The 26,864-nt window shown below is 44.6% G+C and overlaps 1 protein-coding gene across 1 annotated transcript in view; it reads left to right on the top strand.

Moving 5' to 3' along the window:
* The window catches only part of LOC134586719 (mast cell carboxypeptidase A-like), a 42,577-nt gene that overhangs the window by 6,149 nt on the left and 9,564 nt on the right, over positions 1–26,864 (top strand). Inside the window, exons 5-8 of the mRNA XM_063442473.1 lie at positions 5,364–5,465; positions 6,134–6,235; positions 8,205–8,315; positions 10,275–10,365. Of these exons, the coding sequence (XP_063298543.1) occupies positions 5,364–5,465; positions 6,134–6,235; positions 8,205–8,315; positions 10,275–10,365 (406 nt within the window). The remainder of the gene's footprint in view (positions 1–5,363; positions 5,466–6,133; positions 6,236–8,204; positions 8,316–10,274; positions 10,366–26,864) is intronic.

Genomic DNA, 26,864 nt, shown 5'->3' with positions numbered 1-26,864 from the left:
TTTGTCTTTTTGGTTCTGACTCGGCTTGTATTTTCGTTCCTGCTTAACTCTCGTGTCCTTTGACCTCGGCTCATCTCTCGCTTACCTGTTCTCTCGTTCCCTCGACCTCGGCTTGTCTCTGACCATTCTTTGCTTTCTCCTTACGTTAGTCCGACCATTCTAAGGTCCGGTATACGTACCTAGCTCCTGTTTGTATTCTGCGTGTTGGATCCCTGTCCCGATCCTGACATTACGACAGGGCCAATGGATCCTGCAGGTACAAACGCTCAGATTGGTTCTCCTGACTCGAGATTTGAAGCCATGGACCATAGAATGGACCAGATGGCTCTGGCGCTGCAAGCATTGCTATCCCATCCTAGTAATCAATCAGAGGAGATGCGTACACCATCCATCTCTCTTGTTAATACAGGCCTAGAGGTAGCCACAGTGGGAGCCTTTACGCTATGGCGGTTCTCCGGATACCTGTCGAGGTTTCCTAAACCAGATAGGGATTCATTTTGAATTACAACCCCGCGCCTACCCTACAGACAGGGCGAAGGTTGGATTCATAATCTCGTTACTCATTGACAAAGCTCTTAGATGGGCTAAGCCTCTGTGGGAAAATGATAATCCATTAGTCTATAATTATAATGCATTTGTCGCTACTTTTAGGAGGACTTTTGACCCTCCAGGAAGAAAGGCCAATGCAGCTAGACTACTATTACGTCTTAGACAGCATAGCCAAACCCTTGTGGATTATGCGTTAGAGTTCAGATCCTTGGCGGCAGAGGTCAAGTGGAATGAACAGGCCTATATGGACGTATTTCTGAACGGATTATCAGATGAGATCCTAGACAAGGTTGCCACAAGAGATCTTCCTGAAAATTTGGAAGAATTAATTTCATTTATTTCTCAAATAGATGAACGTATGAGACAGAGGCAGAACACTCGAGATAGAACTCATAGACCTTCCTTAAGACTAGCTCCCGCATTTCAGAATTCTGAATCTACAACTCTAGCTCTCCCAGAACCTATGCAAATAGGTAACACTCCTCTCTCAGAAAGTGAAAGACAATACAGGAGAAGGGAGGGTCTGTGTATGTATTGTGGAGTAAGAGGTCACCTACGCCTAAATTGCCCTAACCGTCCGGGAAACGCTCGCACCTAAGTTTCTCAAGAGGACAGGCCTTGGGTGTTTCTATCTTGTCCTCTATATATGATTACAGGGATCATAGGCTTCTGTTACCTGTTTCTTTAGCTTGGGAAAAGGGAGTACTTAATGCTATGGCATTGATAGATTCCGGAGCAGCTGAAAGCTTTATTGACCAAGCCTTTGTCACGAACCACTCTATCCCATCTCAGCTAAGGGATACACCCTTGGCCGTTGAGGCCATAGATGGTAGACCATTATCAGACCCTGTTATTTTTCGTGAGACTATACCAGTTAAGTTAACCATTGGTATTCTACACGAGGAGGGAATATCTCTCATGCTTATCTCATCTCCTTCAGTTCCAATAGTCTTGGGGTATACCTGGCTTAAGAAGCATAACCCTATTATTGATTGGGAACAAGGTGAGATAGTCTCCTGGGGTCAGGGTTGCCAGAGAGGTTGTTTACAGAAAATCTCACCGGTTTGCGTAGTTGACGCACCAAGTAACTCTAACCAGTCCACAGATTTACGGATACCATCTCAGTACCTGGATTTAAAGGCAGTCTTTGATAAAAAGAGGGCTGATACTTTACCCCCACACAGGTCCTTTGACTGTAAGATTAGACTCCTGCCTGGTACTATGCCTCCGAGGGGTACTGTATATCCTCTATCCACTAAGGAGAACTTAGTCTTAGAGGAATACATACGGGAGAACCTAGACAAGGGATTTATTAGGAGATCCTCTTCTCCAGCTGGGGCCGGTTTCTTTTTTGTAGATAAGAAAGACGGCACTCTACGGCCTTGCATTGATTATCGGGGCTTGAATAAGATAACGATCAGAAATGCTTATCCTATTCCCTTGATTACTGAGCTATTTGATCGTCTGAAAGGCTCCAAGATTTTTACCAAGTTAGATCTGAGGGGAGCTTATAACTTGGTGAGAATTCAGCAGGGTGACGAATGGAAAACGGCTTTCAATACCCGGTATGGCCACTATGAGTATACGGTAATGCCCTTCGGGCTTTGCAATGCTCCTGCTGTATTCCAGGACCTAATTAATGAGGTTCTTAGGGAATTTCAACATGAATGTGTTATAGTTTATTTGGATGATATACTAATACACTCTAGAGAGCCTGAGACTCACCACAAACAAGTCAGAAGGGTATTGCGTAAGCTTCTACAACATGGTTTGTACTGCAAATTGGAGAAGTGTAGCTTTGACCAATCTCAGATAAACTTTCTTGGTTACGTTATTTCTGGAGACGGGTTTAGGATGGACCCGGTTAAACTCCAATCAATTTTAGATTGGCCATTGCCCAAGGGACTCAAGGCCATTCAGAGGTTTATCGGATTCTCCAATTAATATAGGCGCTTCATTAAGGGGTACTCTTCTATTATTGCTCCTATTACCAATATGACTAGACAGGGTGCTGATACCAAGACCTGGTCTCATGAGGCGCTTGTTGCTTTCAGAACACTCAAGGAACAGTTTGCCTCAGCACCGATATTAGTTCATCCTGACACCTCTTTGCCTTTTTTACTCAAGGTAGACGCCTCAGAGACAGGTATAGGCGCTATCTTGTCCCAAAGGCTAGGTTTGAATAAACCGCTGCACCCATGTGTTTTTTTTCCAAGAAATTGTCTGGGCCTGAAAGCAGATATGATATTGGTGACAGGGAACTATTAGCGGTCATTATGGCTTTAAAGGAGTGGAGACATTTGTTGGAAGGGACTTTACACCCGGTTACTATTTTGACGGATCACAAGAATTTGTCCTATATAGGGGAAGCCAAGCGCTTGTCCGCCAGGCAGGATCGTTGGTCTTTGTTCCTTACTCATTTCAACTACGTGCTCACTTATAGACCTGGTTCTAAGAACTCTAAGGCTGATGCATTGTCCCGCCAACATGAACCTTCTACTATGTCTGATATGTTTTTTTCTTCTGTAGTTCCCAAGTGTAATATTGTTGCCAACACGAGCATCAAGATTCACTCCCCGTTGCTTGCTGAGATCAAGAAAGTACAGCATCTGGCTCCCAGACTTGTTCCTGGGGATCGGTACTTCGTTCCTCCTGAACTCCAACTGGAACTGATGCAGTGTTTTCCTAACAGTAAATTTGCCAGACACCCTGGCATACGCAAGTCGTGTTCTCTGATTTCTAAAGATTTCTGGTGGCCTTCGTTACGTAAGGATGTTAAGGACTTCGTCAGGGCATGTGAGGTCTGTATGAGGACTAAACAACCTCATACGCTTCCATGTGGGCTTTTGCACCCCCTAGAAATTCCCGAGAAACCATGGTCTTGTTTGGCTATGGACTTCATTGTCGATTTGCCTGTTTCTAAAAAACATACTGTTATCCTCACGGTGATTGACAGGTTTACTAAAATGGCTCATTTTGTACCCCTGCCTAAATTGCCCTCTTCTCCCGAATTGGCTGAGATTTTCGCGAGGGAGATTTTTCGTTTACATGGTATTCCTTCTGAAATTGTTTCTGATAGAGGGCCCCAATTTGTTTCCCGGTTTTGGAGGTCCGTCTGTTCTCAATTTGGCATCAAATTGAATTTTTCTTCTGCCTATCATCCCCAGTCCAACGGAGCTGCCGAACGCACCAACCAAAAGGTTGAACAATTTTTGCGTTGTTTTGTTTCTGAACACCAGGACGATTGGGTCGGTCTGATTCCTTGGGCGGAGTTTGCGCACAACAATCTCGTTTGCGATTCTACTCGTTCTAGCCCCTTTTTCATGAATTATGGCTTTCATCCTTCCGTTCTTCCGTCGGTTTCCCCTTCCCAAGGGATACCGTCGGTTGATGTTCATGTTGCCAATCTGAGGAAGTTGTGGGATCAGACTCGACGAATTCTTCTTCATAATTCCACGGTGTCCAAACGACATGCTGACAAACGCAGACGGGTGGCTCAGTTTTTTTCCCCGGGTGATAGGGTATGGCTGAGTACCAGAAACATCCGCTTGAAGGTTCCTTCCATGAAATTTGCTCCTCGTTACATAGGTCCTTACAGGGTTCTGTCTCGTATAAACCCGGTTGCGTATCGTCTGGCTCTTCCGCCTGTCCTGCGCATCCCGAACTCCTTTCATGTTTCCTTATTGAAACCTTTGGTTTGTAACAGGTTTTCCTCCGCTGTGTCCTCCCCTCGTTCTGTCCAGGTTGAGGGTCAGGAGGAGTATGAAGTCAAGTCCATTCTCGATTCTCGGGTTTCTCGGGGGAGGGTGCAATATCTTGTTGACTGGAAAGGTTATGGTCCTGAGGAAAGGTCTTGAGTGGTCCGGGAAGATGTGCATGCCCCTTGTCTCCTCAGGGCATTTCATGCTCGTTTTCCATCTCGCCCCGGTTCCTTCCGCCCGGTGGGCGTTTCTGAGAGGGGGGTAATGTCAGGGTACCTGAAGTCTCTACCTCGGAGGAGGTTAGACTTTCAAACGGCCGTCCTCTCAGGGGGGCTGATTCACCCAATCCTCACAGCTCTCATAGCCGTTTACACACCGGCCGCGATAGCCCTGCTTCCTTTTATGACGCGGCGCTCAGGAGCCGATGTCATGACGGCAATCACGTCCCGACCTGTCAATCTAGTTCCGAACAACGAATCAGGGCTCGGCAGGGGCGGAGTCATCAATTAAAGAGCCAAGGTATAAAATAGGGATGTGTGTAATGGTTCATTGCCCTGTCGTGGTTCTAGCTTGTCTGGTCACTCAGTGCTCTTATTACTGTTTGTCTTTTTGGTTCTGACTCGGCTTGTATTTTCGTTCCTGCTTAACTCTCGTGTCCTTTGACTTCGGCTCGTCTCTCGCTTACCTGTTCTCTCGTTCCCTCGACCTCGGCTTGTCTCTGACCATTCTTTGCTTTCTCCTTACATTAGTCTGGCCATTCTAAGGTCCGGTATACGTACCTAGCTCCTGTTTGTATTCTGCGTGTTGGATCCCTGTCCCGATCCTGACAACACTGGCTGTACCCCTCCCGTCCCTACAGTCTCAACCGTTTGCATTTCTAAGGGGCCTGATTGGCTGCTGACTGCAAAGAAATCTCTGATGACAACAGAGGGCTGGTTTGCAACTCACTTAATCAGGGGAGGAGCCAGCCGTAAGATTGACAGGTTAGCTAGTAGTGTTGGCCTAACACAGTAGGGCGCCTCTGTGTTAACCCAGCCCAAAAATTACTTGTTCTTGCTTGTCATATCCTTCTGACTATATCTTCTTCTTATATCTTTTTGTGTGTCATTTTAGATTGCTGAGTGGACTGGCAAAATAGTTGCTAAATATCCTAAACTAGTGACTCGGCTTGATATCGGTTGTACCGGTGAAGGACGCCCTATGTATGTCCTAAAGGTGAGAAATGGGGGTTGTATGTTGGAAATATAAGCTGATCTAAAAAATTAGGCATTAAAAAAATGAAAAACCATCACACAAGCTTATTCACTAAAATGTGAATTGTCAGGAATTTTAAGTAAATTTTAAATTTTAGTCCAAAAAAAAGCTAAACTGGAAAAATGCTCCAAGTTGTTTTCACTTTAGCCTTTTTGGCTTAAAAGTTGAAATTCAGTATGAAATCACTTTGAATTCCCGATAACTCACACTTTTGCAAATAACCTTTAGAGATAGCTAATTGTATTTATGAAATTGTATGGATGGGTTATGCAAGTAATAGAAAATAAATAATGGGAAAAGATCCTGAAGTCATTCATAGTGACTGATAATTAACCCCTTAAGGACACATGACATGTGTGACATGTCATGATTCCCTTTTATTCCAGAAGTTTGGTCCTTAAGGGGTTAAACAAGAGATTATATTAGACAGTCTGGCACTGGAGATGTAACTTTTAAAGTTCTATTAATATTAATATTTCTATTACAATATATGCACAGCACAGCAACTCTCCATACTGAAATAGAAGTAAACCTGTAAAGATTTTGAAGTAAAGATTTGTACTTGGTTTTTGATGTTGCATAATGCTGGGTGACTTAAAATACATTCAATTTTTCTCCTGCATGATTAGATTGGAAAACCAAGTGGAAAATCAAAAGCGGTTTTCATGGATTGCGGAATACATGCTCGGGAATGGATCTCTCCTGCATTCTGTCAGTGGTTTGTTAAAGAGGTCAGGAACAACTTTTACACTCGTACTTTTCAGAACTGTACCTTTACAATTTTACATATGGCAGGAAAGCACACTTCCCTTCAATGGAAAAATACGGTGCATTGTAGTGTGTTCACTGAGAGATTCATAAGTGGAATGCGTGGTCGACAAGTACACACAATTCTTGTGCATCATGATTTTACGGAAACATGAGGCATTTATTAAAAGTCACATAGATGCCATCACCTAAGTAATTATTAGTGCTAAATGCATATATACCTTTTTGTAGAGCAGAGTCTGTAACTTATTCTCATACTTCGAATTGTACCATATGTGGCTTTTTTTTTTTTTTTTAACACTTGTGTCTGTAGACAGTCTCCATTTTTAAGTTGAATGCACCTGGACCAACTCTAGTTTATAGATGAAGACAAAGGAGTTTTTAGTGATTTGCAAAGCAGCTGCAGGGAGAAAGAATTAAAAACACTGTTACTGGTTGGATTAACAGTAGGAATATTTTTTAATCTGATAGTCACTTTAATCATACAGGTGCATTTGACAATAATAATATAATATGCCCTGGATACATAGGCTTTGTTTTCTGAGCCACTATAATTTGCACACAAAGGCATGATATCTTCAAATCATAACAAGAAAGTGCAGAACTAGATTAGATGCTGGATGCAATTAATTCCTCCTACAACCTTTTGCGGATATTATGAGAGCAGTAAGGATGAGCGTACCTGCGCTCCATGACCAAGCTGTAGCATGATAATGACTCTTTTCAGAGTTGAAATACTGATTTGTGCGATTCAATAGATCTGCTTGTGGGGAAACCATTCCTGACTGTGTGGTACCCTCTGGTCTCCATCATCAGGCGGTGCCACAATGAAAGAAAGCCTAATACCATTAAGGTGATGTGGGCCATGACTGCCTTATGCAAGGCAGTTGTGGGTTGGCTGTGTATTGTATAATTTTGCTGTTTGCAAACACTAGAACTGTTACTACGTTCCACCACTCCTCCTCTTGGTTCCTGGGTAACACATTGCCCTCAGCTGTTGTCCCACCCTACCTCTCCTAATTCTTTGTTCTGTTCACTATTACTCTCCTTTACCTACTTGCTTCTTCCTGTTTTCATTTCTTTCTCCTCCTCCCCTTTTCTTTTGTGTTATTTGTTTTCTTTTTGTTAAATTATTGTCACCACTGCTAGAGTTTGAAGAGATCCGTAGTAGTAATAGATAAGTTAGAGGGTTGGGAGAGGGATTTTCCAGTCACATTGCAAAGATGGGAACCAAACTCTGGTAATCTAATAACTGCCTGTCAGGGCGGCGGCCTCCACCTGGCATTTGTTAGTCATATACATTACTTATGTGTGATATTTAAATGGTTATTCCATGCACCATGACCACTTAATAGATGTAAAGTGGCCATGGTGCCTGTAGCCTGTATGTGTAGAGTTTCACTTTGAAACACTGCACGTGCAGAGAATAATCTCTTAGCTGCTGGAGGTGTAATTCGACCTCCTGCACCATCATTACCCAGTCCAGAACAAAGTTCCAGGCTGGATAATGACATGTCTGTGCAAAATTGGCACATGAATTGCAAACACAGAGCATGCTGATGCCAGGCAGCAAGTGGTGGCAAGCCTCCCCCTCCATTAGGCCTCTGTCCTCTACTCAGTCCAATCCTCCCTGACCTCTTTCCCCTTCCAGTGGGAACAGTTGATTGAATGGAAGTGAGTTTAGTTTTTTTCTTTTATTTTAACTTTTGGAGGCGCAGACCACCTCGGAAAGGATTACTCTAACCAAAACCAGTGTTTTATGAAAACACTGTTTTTTTGTTGAAGTAACCCTGTAAATAAAGCTTTGGCCTAGCTATTTTTCCTAATGTTGACTTTTTAGTTAGGTTTGGTTTGCAGTCATGCTGTAAATATCCAATGGCGCTATAAGTTCACAATTGTGATGACAACATTTCAATTTTCTTTTTTTATCAGTTAACTAAAGGATATTCAAAGGGCAAAGCCATCCAAAAACTACTGAATGAGCTCACCTTCTACATACTTCCTGTGCTGAACGTTGATGGATATGTATATTCATGGATGAAGGTAAAGTAACAACAAACTTGTCACAACTCTTTTGAAGTAGTTCGACCCTTTTGTAGTTGTTTTTCACATAAATAGTATAAATAGTAAACTCTGAGCCAAAATGTTCTTGAATCACGGACCAACTGAGCTGCCCAATGTTAGCATGTTTTCGTGATTCTGAATTCTACCCATGGCACCAAAAAAGGTGATTAATGGCTAGTGGACAGTGTTTAAACATTGATTTATTCACAGATCTAGTGAGAAGTGAGCTGTTTAGGAAAAAAAGATCAGTAAATAACATTTATATACTTTATATAAATATACAGTTGCAAGAAAAAGTATGTGAACCCTTTGGAATGATATGGATTTCTGCACAAATTAGTCATAAAATGTGATCTGATCATCATCTAAGTTACAACATAGACAATCACAGTCTGCTTAAACTAATAACACACAAAGAATGAAATGTTGCCATTCATCTATTTGATTGGATTCCAGTTGGCTGACATCTCACTCCAATTAGCTCTTGGAGATGTCATTAGTCTAGGGGTTCATGTGTCCTTAAGAGGTTAAGCAGACTGTGATTGTCTATTGTTGTGACTTAGATGATGATCAGATCACATTTTATGACCAATTTGTGTAGAAATCCATATCATTCCAAATGGTTCACATACTTTTTCTTGCAACTGTAGGTCTATGTACTAGTCATATAAATATAGAATTATAAACTTCTGTTTTTCCCTCTATCGGCTACTTTTTCACACTCGATCTGTGAACAAAACTTTCCCATCAGTGTATTGCAAAATATATTGATAATTTTATGTATATACATATTGCAGCATATTGGTTCATTTTCAAGCCTTTTTTGATCTTCTGATTCAATTCGCAAATTGGAATTTGCCAAGCCAAACTTTCACATGGTCAATATTCAGGTGTCCTGAAACATTTTCTATTTTCCGAAAAAGGATTTGTCTGAGTCTAATTTTGTTGCTGTGCACAAGGTTTTAAGAGTTAGGATGGTATGACCAGTGGAATATATGACAGTATATGTATCACATTGTACAATGATACAATAGATTATATAATAAACTATGCAAAAAGATAAGTCCTGCGCTCACTCCCATCATTGGGCGGCAGCAATGACTACAGTACACATCAGCCCCAATATATAGTAAAAACCAAAGAAAAACAAATTACCTGTGCTCTCTCCTTAATCCCTATGTATTTTTAAACAAATGGAGTTTTTTTTAGTTACCTCCAATGGCCATAAGAGGATAAGCCCACCTGCCAACGTCAAGGCAGAGCCCCCCCCCTCCCCTAGCCCCAGCCCCCCTCCCAGGTGGGTCCTAACTCTAGCCATTCACCTTGCTTCCGTGAGCTTCTGGCAAATATAGTTATTAAAATGAATAGCTTCAAAATATAGCAGTAGGCTAGATGTAGTGAGTTGTTTTCACACACAAGCAGTGGGAGGTTTTAAAAGGTTAATTTGCAAACACGTCTCAAACATTGCAGTGTTACATGTAACAGATTAAAAAATACATATAAAATAGGACCATAATCTAATGTTATTATCCTCCTAACCACATAAACACTAATGTGTGTGGCTAGACAATAATGTAACTGCAACTTGTGGTCATGGAGCATATTTAGAGGTATATTTACCAAAAAAGTGGATTGAAAAAAGCAAGGTCTTGCATTCCTCGTTTAAATAAGCTGGCTGTTTTCAAAGAAGTCTTCCCTATAGCATCCAAATTGGGCCCTTCATGACACCTAGAAAAAAAAGATTTTTGGCTGAAACACTTCATGACAGGGAAAGAGAATAAGACCTTCTCGGTTTGTGTTAACATTCAGATTTGTATCTACTTTTTTTAGTTTAGTTTATTTAGTACAGTCCAATATGTGTTCTGAGAATTCATTTATTACATTACAATGTATAGTATATGTCATTTTTTGCTTTTAACCAACTTTATTTTAAATCAGAATCGTATGTGGCGTAAGAATCGTTCCCCTGTACCAGATTCTAATTGTTTTGGCGCTGATCTAAACAGGAACTTTAATGTATCGTGGTGCGGTAAGAAAGCCACTACTTTAAGAACCACAGCCAAACCCTCACTTGGAGTAATAAGAGTCAAGGGCCACTTATATAGTTTTGGAGTTATTTGCCATAAAGCACATGTGACAGGAGTAACACACAGAGCTCCACACAGAGCTCCATAAGGTTAAATATGATGACAATAGAATTGGTTTCAAAAATCCATTTGTGGCAACACCTTTTTTGGTGGCACTACTTATCAAATCAAGCCCTCTGGCGGTCACTCTAACTATATTAACTATATGACTAAACTTTTACTTTCACTATAGCGTAATAACCATTTTCTGTCTAGTATACAACTTACTAGACTTTATTAAGTTACGAACTGCAATCCATTCTAATTTTACCAATTAGGTGATCGTCTAAATTAGGAACTGCCATATAGACTGCCTTTGCAGTGGATGAGCATGTTTGTTTTATTTGTGATTTGGAATTCTGCTCATGACGCCAAAAAAGGAAATTATTGTTGGGAAAAAATATGATTGATGGCCAGGGGCACCCGGGGCGGGTCCTATTTTTGGCACCCCGCCCTCAACTTTTAATGTAAAAAACAACCAAAACTTTTTTTAATGTATTTAGCACTGAGCAGTGTTTGTGTGTGAATGTATGCATGTTTTTGTATGGAGTATGTGTGAGTGAATGTAGGGGTGTGTGTGCAAGCATGCATTTGTGTGTTGTGTGGTGTTTGAATGCAGTGAAGTGGTTATATATAATGGTGGGGTTTGTATGTAGTGTTGACGTTGAAATGCATGAGTGTATTTGTGTGTAGTGTTGGCGAGATTTTGAGATGTCTGCACATATACACATACACGGACATACACACATGCAGATACATATAAGCACACGCAGAAACACTGTGATCTGCATGCTGGCATCTGACAACACATTTGCATATAATTCACATTAGCCACCCAGATTAGCACGCCCTGTAATGACGCCGAGGCCACGATGACACCATATCCCAGCTGCCGTCTCACTGCAGGGCAAAGACCGTCAGACACAGTCAGATGCACACAGTCCCACACACAGTCACTCACACACAGTTACAGGCAGACAGTCAAACACGCAGTTACAGGCAGACAGTCACATACACATGCAATCACAGGCAGACAGTCACACACAATCCCAGGCAGACAGTCACACACAATCACAGGCAGACAGTCACACACACACACACACCATCACAGGCAACAGTCACACACACACATACACACACACTATCACAGGCAGACGGTCTCACACACACACACACAGGCAGACAATCACACATACACACACAGTCACAGACAGTCACACACACACACAATTACAGGCAGACAGTCACACACACACACACACACCATCACAGGCAAACGGTCTCTTACACACACACAAACAGGCAGACAGTCACACACACACACACCATCACAGGCAGACGGTCTCTCACACACACACACACAGGCAGACAGTCGCACACACAGTCACAGACAGTCACCAAATAAGGGAGCTATCTACTAAACACATACACAGAGATACACACAATCACACACATAATCACAGATATACACAAACACAATCATAGGCAGGCAGTCACACAGTCACACATACACACACACAGTCACAGACAGTCACACACACACACACACACACGTACGCAGAGTCACTCAGACAATCACAGGCAGACAGTCACACATACATACACACACAGTCACACACACACACACACACACTCAGACAATCACAGGCAGACAGTCACACATACATACACACATTGTCACACAGACAATCACAGGCAGACAGTCACTCACACAGTCACAGATAGTCACACACTCATACACACAGTCACAATCACAGTTACACACAGCACACTCTCTCTCACTTACAGTAAGCTTGGGCTGGAGGAGGAGTGGATTCAGTCCCTCCTGCAGGGCCGGACTGGGGATACAAAGCAGCCCTGGGAAAAAAAATCTATGCCAGCCCCATAAGTCATTGCGCCATATATTGTCGTATGTAATATGTAAGGCTATGTCTTGCCACCCCAGATGATTGAGTAATTATATATATATATATATATATATACATATATATATATATGTGTGTGTATATATCTATCAATATATATATATATATATATATATATATATATATATATATATATATATATATATATATATATATATATATATATATATATATTGCTTTTTCTAATATAATATATTGGTCCTTTCAGAGTAAAACATTTAATTATACAGTAAGCATACTCACATGCAGACACAGACAATCTCACTGACACACACAAGCTCATTGATACACAGCCTCATAGACAAACAATTTCACTAATATACATAAGCTCATTGACATAAAAACACAAGCTCACTCACTAGCAGACACACACACACATGCAAGCAAGCAAACTCACTAGCAGGCGCACACACACACACAGTTTAATGTAGTGGTTCTGGTGTCTATAGCCTGTCCCTGCAGGCTTTTGAATGTAAACACTGACTTTTCAGAGAAAAGGCAGTGTTTACATTGCTTCCTAGTGACACCTCTAGTGACAGACACTCAGACGGTCACTAGAGGCGCTTCCTGTGTCAGTGCGGATTGGTTGAGATCATCAAGCTTGATGATCTCAGTCATAGAGGCAGAGACCAGCATGACGTTGGAAAAAAAAAGTGAGTAAAACACTATTTTTACAAACACACACAGACACTACGACTGACACACACACACCATGATACAGACACACAGTGACACAGAGACACACACGACACAGACACACACACACACACCATGACACAGACAGACAGACACACACAGCATGACACACACACACACACAGAGCATGACACAGACACACACACAGCATGACACACACACACACACACAGCATGACACAGAAACACACACAGCATGACACAGACAGACACACACAAAACACTTGTTGCTACCTGTGTGGGTGGGTGGGCAGACTGATAGGTGCCCCTCCCCTTCTGTGCCCTCTTTTGCCCCCTGTCCTCCTGTGTGCTTTTTAGCCCCTTCCCCTCCTGTGCCCTTATGTAGCACCCTCCCTTCCTGTGCCCTCTTTAGCCCCCTCCCGTGCCCTCTTTAGCCACCTCCCTTCCTGTGCCCTCTTTAGCCCCATCCCGTGCCCTCTTTAGTCCCCCTTCCGACTTGTACCCTCTTCAGCCTCTTTTGTGCTCATCTTTTGGCCCCTCTCCCCTTCCTGTGACCTCTTAGCCCCCTCCCCTCCTGTGACCTCTTAGCCCCCTCCCCTCCTGTGCCCTTTGTTACCCCCCTCCCCTTCCTGTGACCTCTTAGCCCCCTCCCCTCCTGTGCCCTTTGTTACCCCCCCTCCCCTTCCTGTGACCTCTTAGCCCCCTCCCCTCCTGTGCCATTTGTTACCCCCCTCCCCTTCCTGTGACCTCTTAGCCCCCTCCCCTCCTGTGCCCTTTGTTACCCCCCTCCCCTTCCTGTGACCTCTTAGCCCCCTCCCCTCCTGTGCCCTTTGTTACTCCCCCCCACCCCACCCCCTCCCCTCTTGTGCTCACCTTCCAGCCCAGCCAGCCTTCCTGAAGCTCTTCTTGCGGCCGCAGGGGAAGCTCTTCTGGCGGCCGCTGGGGGAGCAGGCTGTTCTGTCTCTGCTCCCCCTCCCTCGCGCGCAGCTTAATGAGACCGGGGCCGGAATATGACGTCATATTCCGGCGCCGGTCTCTTTCTAGCGCGCGAGGGAGGGGGAGCAGAGACAGAACAGCCTGCTCCCCCAGCGGCCGCCAGAAGAGCTTCCCCTGCGGCCGCAAGAAGAGCTTCCCCTGCGGCCGCAAGGAGAGCTTCCCCTGCAGCTGCCATCCAAGCTCTCCATGCGGCCGCAGGACATCCACATGTCTCCCCGGCCCCAGGTGCCGACGGCCCACCGGGAAATTTCCCGGTATCCCGGTGGGCCAGTCCGGCCCTGCCCTCCTGTGCTGTAGTTGGGGAAGCAGGGACTCCTTCCTGCTTCCCCTCTGTGTGCAGCAGTAAGAGGCTGCATGTAGCTCCGCCCCCGCATCTGGCTTGGCTCCGCCCCATGGCAGTTCTAGCTCCACCCCCAACTCTCCGTGCAGCCAGGTCTTCTGCTCCCAGTCCCAGCCCCTGCGTGTGAGCTGTGTCGGCTGCCCGGCGCCCCTGCTGTTAAGGGACCCGGTGCAGCCACACAGCTCATGGACTCCCAAGCCTGGCCAGCCCTGGTGGCAACCCCCTGCCTGTTGGCACCCGGTTGGCGGACCGCCCCCCCACACCCCTCTTAGTACGACACTGTTGATGGCTAAGGGACAGACTCTAAATACTGATTTTATTCACCGATCAATTGAGAAGTGACTAATATGGTATGAAATTTCTCCTATCAGTGTACCGCAAAATATATACATGATATCTATATTAGACACTAACACATTTCTCTGAGAAAGTGATGCAGAGACTCTAGACATGTGCACCAGTGAAATTTTCATTTCGTACGAATGATTTCGTACTAAATAACAATTTCATTAGTCGATCCAGAATTTCGTCCACAAACCATTCATTTTCGACCAAAATTCTTAAAAAAAAATTTTTTTTTTAAATGAAAACAGTAATGCATATGCGCAAAAAAAAAAGCAAGAAGGGAGCCGGCAGCGCTACTAGCTCCCTCCTTGTAACATGTGGGGGCATGTGGGGGGATATAAACTATGCCAGATCCCCCCTTATTGGACTAGTGACTGGGCAGCTAGTAATTTTAAATTTGTTTAGGCGACATGCCCCTACTTGTGGCATGCCGTGAGTTGGGGCATTTTGGGGGGATATAAGCAGTGCCAGGTCCCCCCTTATTGCACAAGTAGTTTTGCACTAGTAGTTTTAAATGAAAGTGAGCAGCTACTGGCTAGGGGCATGCGGGATGGGGGTATGCGGGATGGGGTATGTGAGTAGGGGCATGCGGGATGATTTAACCTTCCTTTTATTAATATGGGGGTCATAGTGACCCCCATAGGTAAATGCAGAAGGGGGGTTGAATGGTTAATGTTACAAGGAGGGAGCTGGTAGTGCTGCCGGCTCCCTTCTTGCTTTTTTTTCGCATGTGCATTGCTATTTTCGTCAAAAACGAATGATTTTTAACGAATTTCAGTCAAAAACTAATGGTTTGTGGACGAAATTCGGGATCGACTAATGACATTGTTATTTAGTACAAAATCATTTGTACGAAACGAAAATTTCACTGGTGCACATTAGGCATGTGCATGGGGAAAATATTCGGCTCGGATCGGCATTCCGAAATTCAGACTTCATCAATTCGGGACTTTGGCAATTCGGCACTTCGACACTTCGGAACTTAGGCAACTTAGGAACTTCACCACTTTGGCAACTTCGGAACTTCGGCACTTCGGCAACTTCGTAATTCCGGCATTTCGGGACTTTTGTTGCAGTCGCTTGGTAGATAACTCCCTAATTCCCACGGTATTAGGGAGTTATCTATCAAAAGGCTGAAAGACCTAAATTGGTCTTTCAGCCAAATTTACTAATACTACATAAAAATTACTTAGTATTAGTAAATTGTGCCCCTTCTCGCAATACCGCGAGTAGGGGCATGTCTATTAAACAGTGAGCAGCCTGTGGCTGCTCACTGTTAAAAAAAAAAAAAGGGTCCCCCCTCCCTGAGCGGGTGGGGGCCCTAAAGTAAAAAAAGGGGGGAGGACCTATTGTCCTCCCCCTGGCCCCCACCCCTGAACGGTGGGTAGGGGCACTAAATACAAACTGGGGAGGACCTATTTTCCTCCCCCCTGGCCCCCACCCCTGAGCGGTGGGTGGGGGTCCTAAACAAAAATAAGGGGGGGGACCTATTGTCCTCCCCCTGGCCCCCATCCCTGAGCGGCAGGTGGGGGCCCTAAATACAAATGGGGGGACGACCTAATGTCCTCCCCCTTTGCCCCCACCCCTGAGCGGCGGGTGGGGGCCCTAAATACAAATGGGGGGACCTATTGTCCTCCCCCCTGGACCCCACCCCTGAGCGGTGGGTGGGGGCCCTAAACAATAATAAGGGGGGGACCTAATGTTCTCCCCCCTGGCCCCCACCCCTGAGCGGTGGGTGGGGGCCCTAAATTAAAATTTAACCCTCCCTCCCCCCAGGTGACTAGGGGTCCCCAAACCCCTAGTCACCCCCTCCCCAAAAAAATAAACTCCTACCTACCCCCCTCACTCTAAAAATAATGAGGGGGGACCATTTAACTAAGTACCTGTAAAAATAAAAATAAACTTACCATTCGATGTTTTCTTTCTTCTAAAATCTTCTTTTTTCAGCCCCAAAAAGGCCAAATAAATATCCATAATAACCGACACAATTAAAAAAAAAAAAGAGCGCAAAAAACAATAATCCATCTTCACCCGGCGAGGGCTCCACGCAGAATGAGCTCTGCAGGGCGGGGGAAGGCTTATAAAGCCTTGCCCTGCCCTGCAATTAGGCTCAGGGCACTCTAATTGGTGGGTTTAAGCCATCCAATCAGAGTGCTCTGACAGGTAAATGAAGAGACTGACAGGTAAGTCTCTACATTTACCTGTCACAGCACTCTGATTGGTTGGTTTGAAATCCACCAATCAGAGTGCTCTGTGTCATTTTACATAGCGTGGGAAAGTTCTTTGGAATTTTCCCACGCGGTGTAATTTGACTCATAACTCTCTGATTGGTTACTTAATCCACCAATCAGAGAGTTATGAGTCAAATTACACAGCGTGGGAAAATTCCAAAGAACTTTCCCACGCTGTGTAAAATGACACAGAGCACTCTGATTGGTGGATTTCAAACCAACCAATCAAAGTGCTGTGACAGGTAAATGTAGAGACTTAAATGCTCTGAGCCTAAAAGCCTTCCCCCGCCCTGCAGAGCTCAATCTGCGCGGAGCCCTCGCCGGGTGAAGATGGATTTTTTTTTTTTTGCGCTCGTTTTTTTTTTTTCTGTTTTTTTTTTAATTGCGTCGGTTATTATGGATTTTTATTTAGCCTTTTTTGGGGCTGAAAAAAAGAAGATTTTAGAAGAAAGAAAACATTGAATGGTAAGTTTATTTTTATTTATTTTTACAGGTATTTAGTTAAAGGTCTCCCCTCATTATTTTTAGGGTGAGGGGGTAGGTAGGAGTTTATTTTTTGGGGTGAGGGGGTGACTAGGGTTTTTTGGACCCCTAGTCACGTGGGGGGAGGGGGGTCAAATATGTATTTAGGGCCCCCACCCGCCGCTCAGGGGTGGGGGCCAGGGGGGGAGGACATTAGGTCCCCCCCCGCAATTTGTATTTAGGGCCCCCACCCACCGCTCAGGGGTGGGGGCCAGGGAGGAGGAAATTAGGTCCCCCCTTATTTTTGTATAGGGCCCCCACCCACCGCTCAGGGGTGGGGGCCAGGGGGGAGGACATTAGGTCCCCCCCAATTTGTGTTTAGGGCCCCCACTCACCGCTCAGGGGTGGGGGCCAGGGGGGAGACATTAGGTCCCCCCCCTTATTCTTGTTTAGGGCCCCCACCCACCGCTCAGGGGTGGGGGCCACGGGGGAGGACATTAGGTCTACCCCCCTTATTCTTGTTTAGGACCCCCACCCACCGCTCAGGGGTGGGGACCGGTGGGGAGGACAATAGGTCATCCCCCCTTTTTTTACTTTAGGGCCCCCACCCGCCACTCAGGGGTGGGGGCCGGTGGGGAGGACAATAGGTCCTCACCCCTTTTTTTACTTTAGGGCCCCCACCCGCTCAGGGAGGGGGCCCCTTTTTTAATTTTTTTTTTTTTTTTAACAGTGAGCAGCCACAGGCTGCTCACTGTTTAAGAGACATGCCCCTACTCGCGGTATAGCGAGTAGGGGCATAATTTACTAATACTAAGTAATCTCTACTTAGTATTAGTAAATTTGGCTGAAAGACCAAGTAAGGTCTTTCAGCCTTTTAGTAGATAGCTCCCTAATACCATGGGAATTAGGGAGTTATCTACTTATTCATTCCTGTCATTACACTGACTGGCCAAGTAACTTACATTTTATATGAATGTGTGTTACTTGATTGTTGTAAGTGTTCCTGTCATTCCGCCTCAGCACTTCCTGTCATTCCGCCGACAGCCGGGTACAGGAAACAGAGGTTCCTGTCCCACGTTCTGCGCCGCCCGGCCACTCTACATTGAGAGACCGGCAGGAGGGAGGGCTCTGCGCTTCCCTCCTGCCAGTCACTCAAACCCGGCCACCCTCCATACAGCAGTGCTCCACCGCCTGATGCTTGCAAAAGCACTCAGGCGGCGCAGCATGAGGAGCCGCACCGGTGACTCCGGGCACAGGTATCCGGCGCCCCCTGCTAAAGTGCGCCCTAGGCGGCTGCCTAGGTCGCCTTACAGGTAGCGTCGGCCCTGTGTCTAATGTGTATATCATGTATATATTTTGTGGTACACTGATAGGAGAAATTTCATGCCATATTAGACACTTCTCAATTGATCGGTGAATAAAATCAGTATTTAGAGTCTGTCCATTAGCCATCAATCATATTTTTTTCCCAACAATCATCTCCTTTTTTGGCGCCATGAGCAGAATTCCAAATCACAAATAAAACAAACATGCTCATCCACTGCCCAGTCACTAGTAGTTTTGAATGACAGTTTAGGTGACATGCCCTTACTCACGGCATGCAGCGAGTAGGAGCATGCTGGAGGATCTAACCTCTCTTTTATTAATATGAAGGTCATAGTGACCCCCATAGGTTAATGTGGGGAGGGGGGGATGTTTATTACCAGGAGGGAGCTGGTAGCACCGCTGGCTCCCTCCTTGCATTTTTTTTTTTTTTTTTTGCACATGTGCAGTGTGTCCAATAAATGAAAGAACTTAAACCAAAAGGCAATGCATTCAGCATTTGCCCTTTCGTTTAGTTTCTTTTTTGTATGTAAGACTTTCCTTTACGTTTCGGTAAACGAATGCACATGTCTAACAGACTCAAATAAATTAACATCTCCTACATAGTTCTCCCCTTGGTGTACTGAGCTGTATGTAGATTTGAAAGAATAAAGGCATTCATTTTCATGAAGTTAATTTTATACTTTTATTGGTATTGTTTTCTGCAATGAGTACACGAGTAAGTCTATAAAATTTGTAGTACAAGCAAAGATTCAATAAAAGAAGGTAATCAAGATGAACAAATATATAAGTAATATTGGGATGCTTCACACTAACAAGAGCAACTTAATCTAAAGATATCAAACCAAGAAAATATGTAGTGTGAACACTCCTATATAATAAACGATACCTTATAGTGATCCTTTAAAATCACCAATCTCAGCAACAAATATGGAGCTTCAGTTCCACCATATGGACATATTGCGTCAAGCCCACCACTACTTCCAAGTACCCAAATATCAGTGGGTCCTACACTAATTCCAACGGAGGGATCACTCTCATGAAAGAATAGTGTCCCAACACAACCATCCTCCCTACTAATGGAACTATTAATAGACTTAAGTTTAGAGGGTGCCAAATATTTTTAAGATTTATTTTTCTAAAGATGACCCTGGGGCTCTCTGAATACTAAATCTAAGCCAAGGGTCCAATTTAAGAAATTATCACACTCCCTTTCCCCTATTGGACTTAAAGTGGCACTTCAGGCACCCAGACCATTTCAGCTAATTGAGGTGGTCTGGGTGCTGTGCCCCTATTGCACTTAGTGTTGCAATGTAAAACATTGCAGTTCCAGAGATCTGTAACAGACATTTGGTTCGTTATCTGATGCTAAATGTCCTCACAGACCTCCAGCATCAGATTTTCCCCATATGAAAGCATTGAACAATGCTTTCATATGGGGAGGTTAATGCGCGCGCATTGGCCTCCTCATTGGCAATGGCCGCGACCATAAGACCTCCTCAGAGGAAAGCATTATTCAATGTTTTCCTACGGGGAAAATCTGACGCTGAAGGTCCGTGAGAACGTCGAGCGACAGATAACGGACCAAAAGTCAGTTTGGTTTCTGGAAGCCCTCCAGTGGAGCGCAGAGTTAGAGTTGCAATGCAAACATTGCAGTTCTTCGAAACTGCAATGTTTTACATTGCAGCACTAAGTGCAAAAATGGCACAGCACCCAGACTAATTCAATTAGCTGAAGTAGCCTGGGTGCCTACAGTGTCCCTTTAACATAAGTTATAAGTGATTTTCATTGTTTTCAGTGATCGGTGGTGTGATTCCTAGAGAAATTACAGTTCTAGTTTAAAATTTAAATTAGGGCAATTCCAGCTGATAGTGGTAAAGTTTATATTGTGGAAGGACTAAGTACAGAACCGATACAAACTAGTTTTATCCAGGTATATACTGATATAACCACTACACCCAGCGATGAGGGCCCCCTCTGATGATGTCAGACGCTGGGAGGTAGTGACAGCCCCAGTCACTCCTCCCAGCAACCACCGGGAGCCGCGCGGGAGGAAGGAGAGAAAGTCAGAGTGGGAACTCTGACTCCCATCAACCTGAGCCACTGGATTCCAGGGAAGTCACCCTCCTGCACCTAAAAGGTAGGTAATAGGAGGGTGACTAAAATATTGTGTATGTGTGTGTTAGTGTATGTGTGTGTCTGTATGTATGTGTGTCTGTCTGTGTATGTGTCTGCATGTATCTGTGTGTATGTGTGTTTGTATCTGTCTGTGTCTGTATGGGGTGGCGGTGGGGAGGCCCCATGGATCAGTTATGCACCGGGGCCCCATGGATTGTGTGTACGCCACTGCACACACACACACACATACAAACACATAGACAGACATATACACACACATATACATACAGACTATATTCACACAGACACACATACACAAAATGTTTTAACTTCCCTGGGGTCCAGTGGTGGCTCAGCCTGATGGGAGTCAGAGTTCTCACTCTGACTCCCTCCTCCCACGCGGGCTTTGTGTGATTGCTAGGAGGAGTGACGGGGGCTCCCAGCGGCTGACATCATCTCAGGGTGCCCGGTCGCGCTGTTAAAGCGCCGCAGCGCTGACCGGGCCCCCAACACATGGTGGCGGGCACCTGGTCGCAGGGGTCCGCAAGGCGGTCAGGCCCCCTGGAGTGGCGGGCCTGGTCCCATCTCCGACCGCGGTAGTTCCGCCAGTGTTTATCAGCTAGAGGGTAATAGGCGTGTTAAGACGTGAGAAGATTTTATCATTCACCACCCTCAGTGCATCCACATTCTGTGTCCCTTCCTCTTGATCATTTAAAAAGGGATATCAATCCCTTTAACACGATCTTATCTTAAGGATTGTTCAAAAAACTGGGGCAATTCTCCAGGCTATTTGCCCCTTTTATGTTAAAAATCCTGGTTATTGTTAGTTTCCTGATAAAATAAGTAGGATATTTGAATAGATCAACTATCACAGGATTCCTCAAGAGAGCAAAATTCAACCCCTTATTTAGAAGGGGAACTTCAGCTAGTTTCAGGGTGTAAGACGAAATAGTAAAGATACCTTTCATGGAAGGCACCTTATCTTGTTTGGATAGATATCCCCTTCTTTGTGTTCACTTATGGGGGTCCCTCTTTCTGCAGACTGTTTTTGTGTTTATAAACAGTGGAAAAAGGTTTGGAGGTGCTGGGTAATTCCACCCCTAAAAAAAAATCTCTCTATAGAAACTCTTGGAGCCCTAGTTTTGAGGCGCGCCCTGAGATTATCGGTCAGCCTACACTCAGAATTGCCCCTAACCATGCTCACAGGACACAAATGACTGTGTAACCATAGTATGGGAATACGATTAGGTTTCTCAATCTGAGATCTCTTGTGGATTCTCCTTCTTCTTTATATAGTTATGCATTGCATTGCTTTGCACAACTCCACATAATATTTTGTTGTTTTCCTATCCTTATCCTTGAATGCTCTATCAGTGAAAGTATTTTTTAAGAGGGAATATTTTGCCTCTTGGGGTTATTCTTCACAAAGAGTTACTAAATTCTTCGTCCTTTGCCAATTACTAATTTTCCCACATTTCTGGACCATTCTCTGCAGCATCACTTTGTTTATCATCGTATTTAGGATCCATGGTAGGGGCCCTCCACAGAAAGGTATAACAGGCCTGTTGTCTTTTTTTTTCTACCCATATCTTTTGGTGATTTTATTCTTACACTGATTATCAAATACTACATTAAACTTCAGTGTCATTTTATGTTTTATGCTCTATTTTCTGTGTCCTGGAAGTATTTAATAAAGTAAACACTATACGTGTATGTTTATCTTGTTTATTATTTAGGAGTAGAGTTGAGCAAACCCGGACTGAAAAGTTCGGGTTCGTACCGAACATTAAGTTTTTTGGAACCCGAACATGGACATATCACTGTATGTTCGGGTTGGAGTTCGGTGTTCAGCGATTTAATGGTGCATTTTGAAAGGCTGCAGGGCTTTCGTGTGCCCTTAGAAGCCATCACAGTCAGTGGTAAACATTCGAATTGTTTTGCTGCTAATCTGCTAAATAGTACATTTTGGGGCCTGCTTTTCATATCTGAGAGTCAAATAGAAGCGTCTAATAGTGCGCTTACAGTGCAGTTGAAAAAATTCTAATTGTATGGGTGCTAAACTGCTAAATAGTAATTTTTTGGCGTGCTCTTCATATCTGAGAGTCAAATAGAAGCGTCTAATAGTGCGCTTACTGCGCAGTTGTAAACATTCTACCGTAGATACTCGAGTATAAGCCGAGTTTTTCAGCACATTTTTTGTGCTGAAAAACCCCAATTCGGCTTATACTCGAGTCAGTGTCTGTATTATGGCAATTTACATTGCCACAATACAGACTGGGGGCTGGCAGCGAGCGCTTACCTCTCCTGCAGCTCCTGTCAGCTCCCTTCTCCTCCGCGCCGGTCCTTTCAGCACCTCTGTCAGCTCCCAGTGTAAGTCTCGCGAGAGCCGCGGGGTCATAGTGCGGCTCTCGCGAGACTTACAGTGTGAGCTGACAGAAGAGCTGCACGGACCGGCGCAGAGGAGAAGGGAGCTGACAGGAGCTGCAGGAGAGGTAAGTAATCTCTCAGCCAGCCCCCCTCCTTCCCCCACTGAACTGCCAATGCCACTGGTCCACCAGGGAAGGAGAGCCCCCTCCCTGCCATGTATCAAGCAGGGAGGGGGGACGAAAAAAATAGTAATATAAATAATAATAAAATATTAATAAAATAATAATAATAATAATAATAATAATTAAATTAAATAAAAAACAACAATAAAAAATAATTATTAAAATAATTTTAAAATAATAATAAAATTACCTACACACACACTGCACTCATACACACACACTGCACTCATATACACACACTGCACTCATATACACACACATTGTAATCATACACACACTGCATTCATACACACACTGCATTCATACACACACTGCATTCATACACACACTGCACTCATACACACACACACTGCATTCATACACACACACTGCACTCATATACACACACTGCACTCATATACACACACACTGCACTCATATACACACACACTGCACTCATACACACACACTGCATTCATAAACACACACTGCACTCATACACACACTGCACTCATATACACACACTGCACTCATACACACTGCACTCATACACACACTGCACTCATACACACACGCTGCACTCATACACACACTGCATTCATACACACACACTGCATTCATTATATACACACACTGTAAATAAATATTCAATTAATATAATTTTTTTAGGATCTAATTTTATTTCGAAATTTACCAGTAGCTGCTGCATTTCCCACCCTAGTCTTATACTCGAGTCAATACGTTTTCCCAGTTTTTTGGGGTAAAATTAGGGGCCTCGGCTTATATTCGGGTCGGCTTATACTCGTGTATATACGGTAATTGTTTTGCTGCTAATCTGCTGCTTACATTGGAGTTTTAAAAATACATTTTTTTTCTTTGGTGCTAAATAGTATATTTGGGGTGTTCACTTCATATCTGAGAGTCAAATCGAAGCGTAACTTTGATTTTAATTTACTACATCGGTCACTTGGAATATTGTTTCACACCTACAACACTTGTTACACAGATCTAAGTGATAGAAAACAGATTGATATTTTCTACACTAGAAACTACCAGATAACAAGCTGCTATATTTAAACCAGTTTTCAATAGCTAAGAGGTACTTAAACAATATTGCAATTCTGGGGCAATACCCTCACAAGTCAAACTGAGAGGTCAGTTTATAGGGAAAACTGTTGCCTGGATACAATTCTAAAACAATATCCATATGTCCTTTGCAGACTTTACATGCTGGAAAAACACAGGTGCCAACTGCTGTGGCTTTCTGCAGTGTGCATACCGGCAAGGAGGGCAGGGTTGTTGAGTGGGTGGAAGATGATGTGGAGGATGATAAGGTTCTAGACCCCACATGGAATCAAGGTCATGCGAGTGACGTGTGCAGTATGGAGGAAGAGGCGCTGGTCGCACAGAGGCACCAGCACAGCATAAGAGGGAGCAGGCTGCAAAAGCGGAGCGGGCGTCCCCTAGCGCTCTTCGGCATGTATTAGCTCGAGAATTACCAGTTATCCAAGTAATACATGTAGCGATCAAAGGATCCATAATAGAGTTGAACGAACCCAAACTGCAAAGTTCGGGTTCGTACCAGATTTAACGATCCATTTGTAGTATCACAGTAAGGTGGGCAGTCCGGTGACCAGGACCCAGACACTGTCTGGGCGGCGGTCAGACGACCGGGACCCATTATGCCTGATGTTGAAGTTAGGAGTCACAGTGTGGAATGGATTAGCAGAGTCTGGTGCAGGGTAACCGCACGCCCCCTGGTGTTGAGCACCAGCATTTGTGCGGCCACATACCAGGACCGTGATGCAGCTTCAGTAAAAAGAGTACTGGATACCAGAAGCAATCACCAGACTGATCTGCAACATGGAACAGGATGTGACATTCACTGTAGCTGCTGTGCGCACTTTTGGCGTTCTCACCCTGCTGCTGCTCGCCTGTCTGCGCTGCAGCGTGACTTCGGCCTTCCCGCTCACCGCCTCATGAGACTGGGCGAGCAGCAGCAGGCGATAGTGAAGTTTCAGCTGCAGCACGCACTGGTCAGTGGCTCTGCACCAGACTTCACCTCCAATTAATCAGAGTTAAAGGATTTCAAGTGGACTCATTACAATTACAGGGCCTCTAAAGACAGGGCCGCCATCAGGGGGTGACAACCGTGACAGTTGTCACGGGCCCGGCGGCCCTGGGGGGCCCGGACTGCTCTGGCAGTCCTGGGCCCCACTTTCCCTCCCTGCACACATAGATCGCGAATATCGCCATCTATGTGTGCAGCCGCGGGCGCCCGGCTCCCTGTTACCGCAGAGGGGGCCCAGGTAGCACACAGCCTCTTCTCTTCTCCTCTCTGCTAATAACTCTCGCGAGACCCGGTTGCCATGGCAACGCTTCACGGGTCTCGCAAGAGTTATTGGAGGAGAGAAGAGGAGAAGCTGTGTGCTGCCTGGGCCCCCTCTGTGGTAACAGGGAGCCGGGGCCCCACCATGCCACCGGACCACCAGGGATGGAATCTCCCCCCTCCCTAGACACAGGTAAGCAGGGAGGGGGGAGAAACAATTTAATTAATTCATTTTTTTTTTTTTTTTATAATGTTAAAATGCCCACCCTCCCCCTCCTCATTGGATATTTACACACACACACACTACATACACTGACACAACACACACACACACTACATACACTGACACAACACACACACACTACATACACTGACACAACACACACACACACACACTACATACACTGACAACACACATACTACATACACTGACACAACACACACACACACACACTACATACACTGACACAACACACACACTACATACACTGACACAACACACACACAAACACACACACTACATACACTGACACAACACACACACACACACTACATACACTGACACAACACACACACACACTGTCTACATACACTGACACAACACACACACACACACTACATACACTGACACAACACACACACACACACACACACTACATACACTGACACAACACACACACACACACTACATACACTGACACAACACACACACACACTGCATACACTGACACAACACACACACTACATACACTGACACAACACACACACACTACATACACTGACACAACACACACACACTACATACACTGACACAACACACACACTACATACACTGACACAACACACACACACACACACTACATACACTGACACAACACACACACACACTGCATACACTGACACAACACACACACTGCATACACTGACACAACACACACACACTACATACACTGACACAACACACACACACACTACATACACTGACACAACACACACACACTAGATACACTAACACAACACACTGCATATACCAACACAACACACACTGCATACACTAACACAACACACACTCTACATACACTGACACAACACACTCTGCATACACTGACACAACACACACTGCATACACTAACACAACACACACTCTGC

Source organism: Pelobates fuscus, chromosome 2 (assembly GCF_036172605.1).
Source record: "Pelobates fuscus isolate aPelFus1 chromosome 2, aPelFus1.pri, whole genome shotgun sequence".
Classification (NCBI taxonomy): Eukaryota; Metazoa; Chordata; class Amphibia; order Anura; family Pelobatidae; genus Pelobates; species Pelobates fuscus.
Note: the sequence above shows the minus strand (reverse complement) of the source record. Positions and strands in the feature narration are given on the sequence as shown.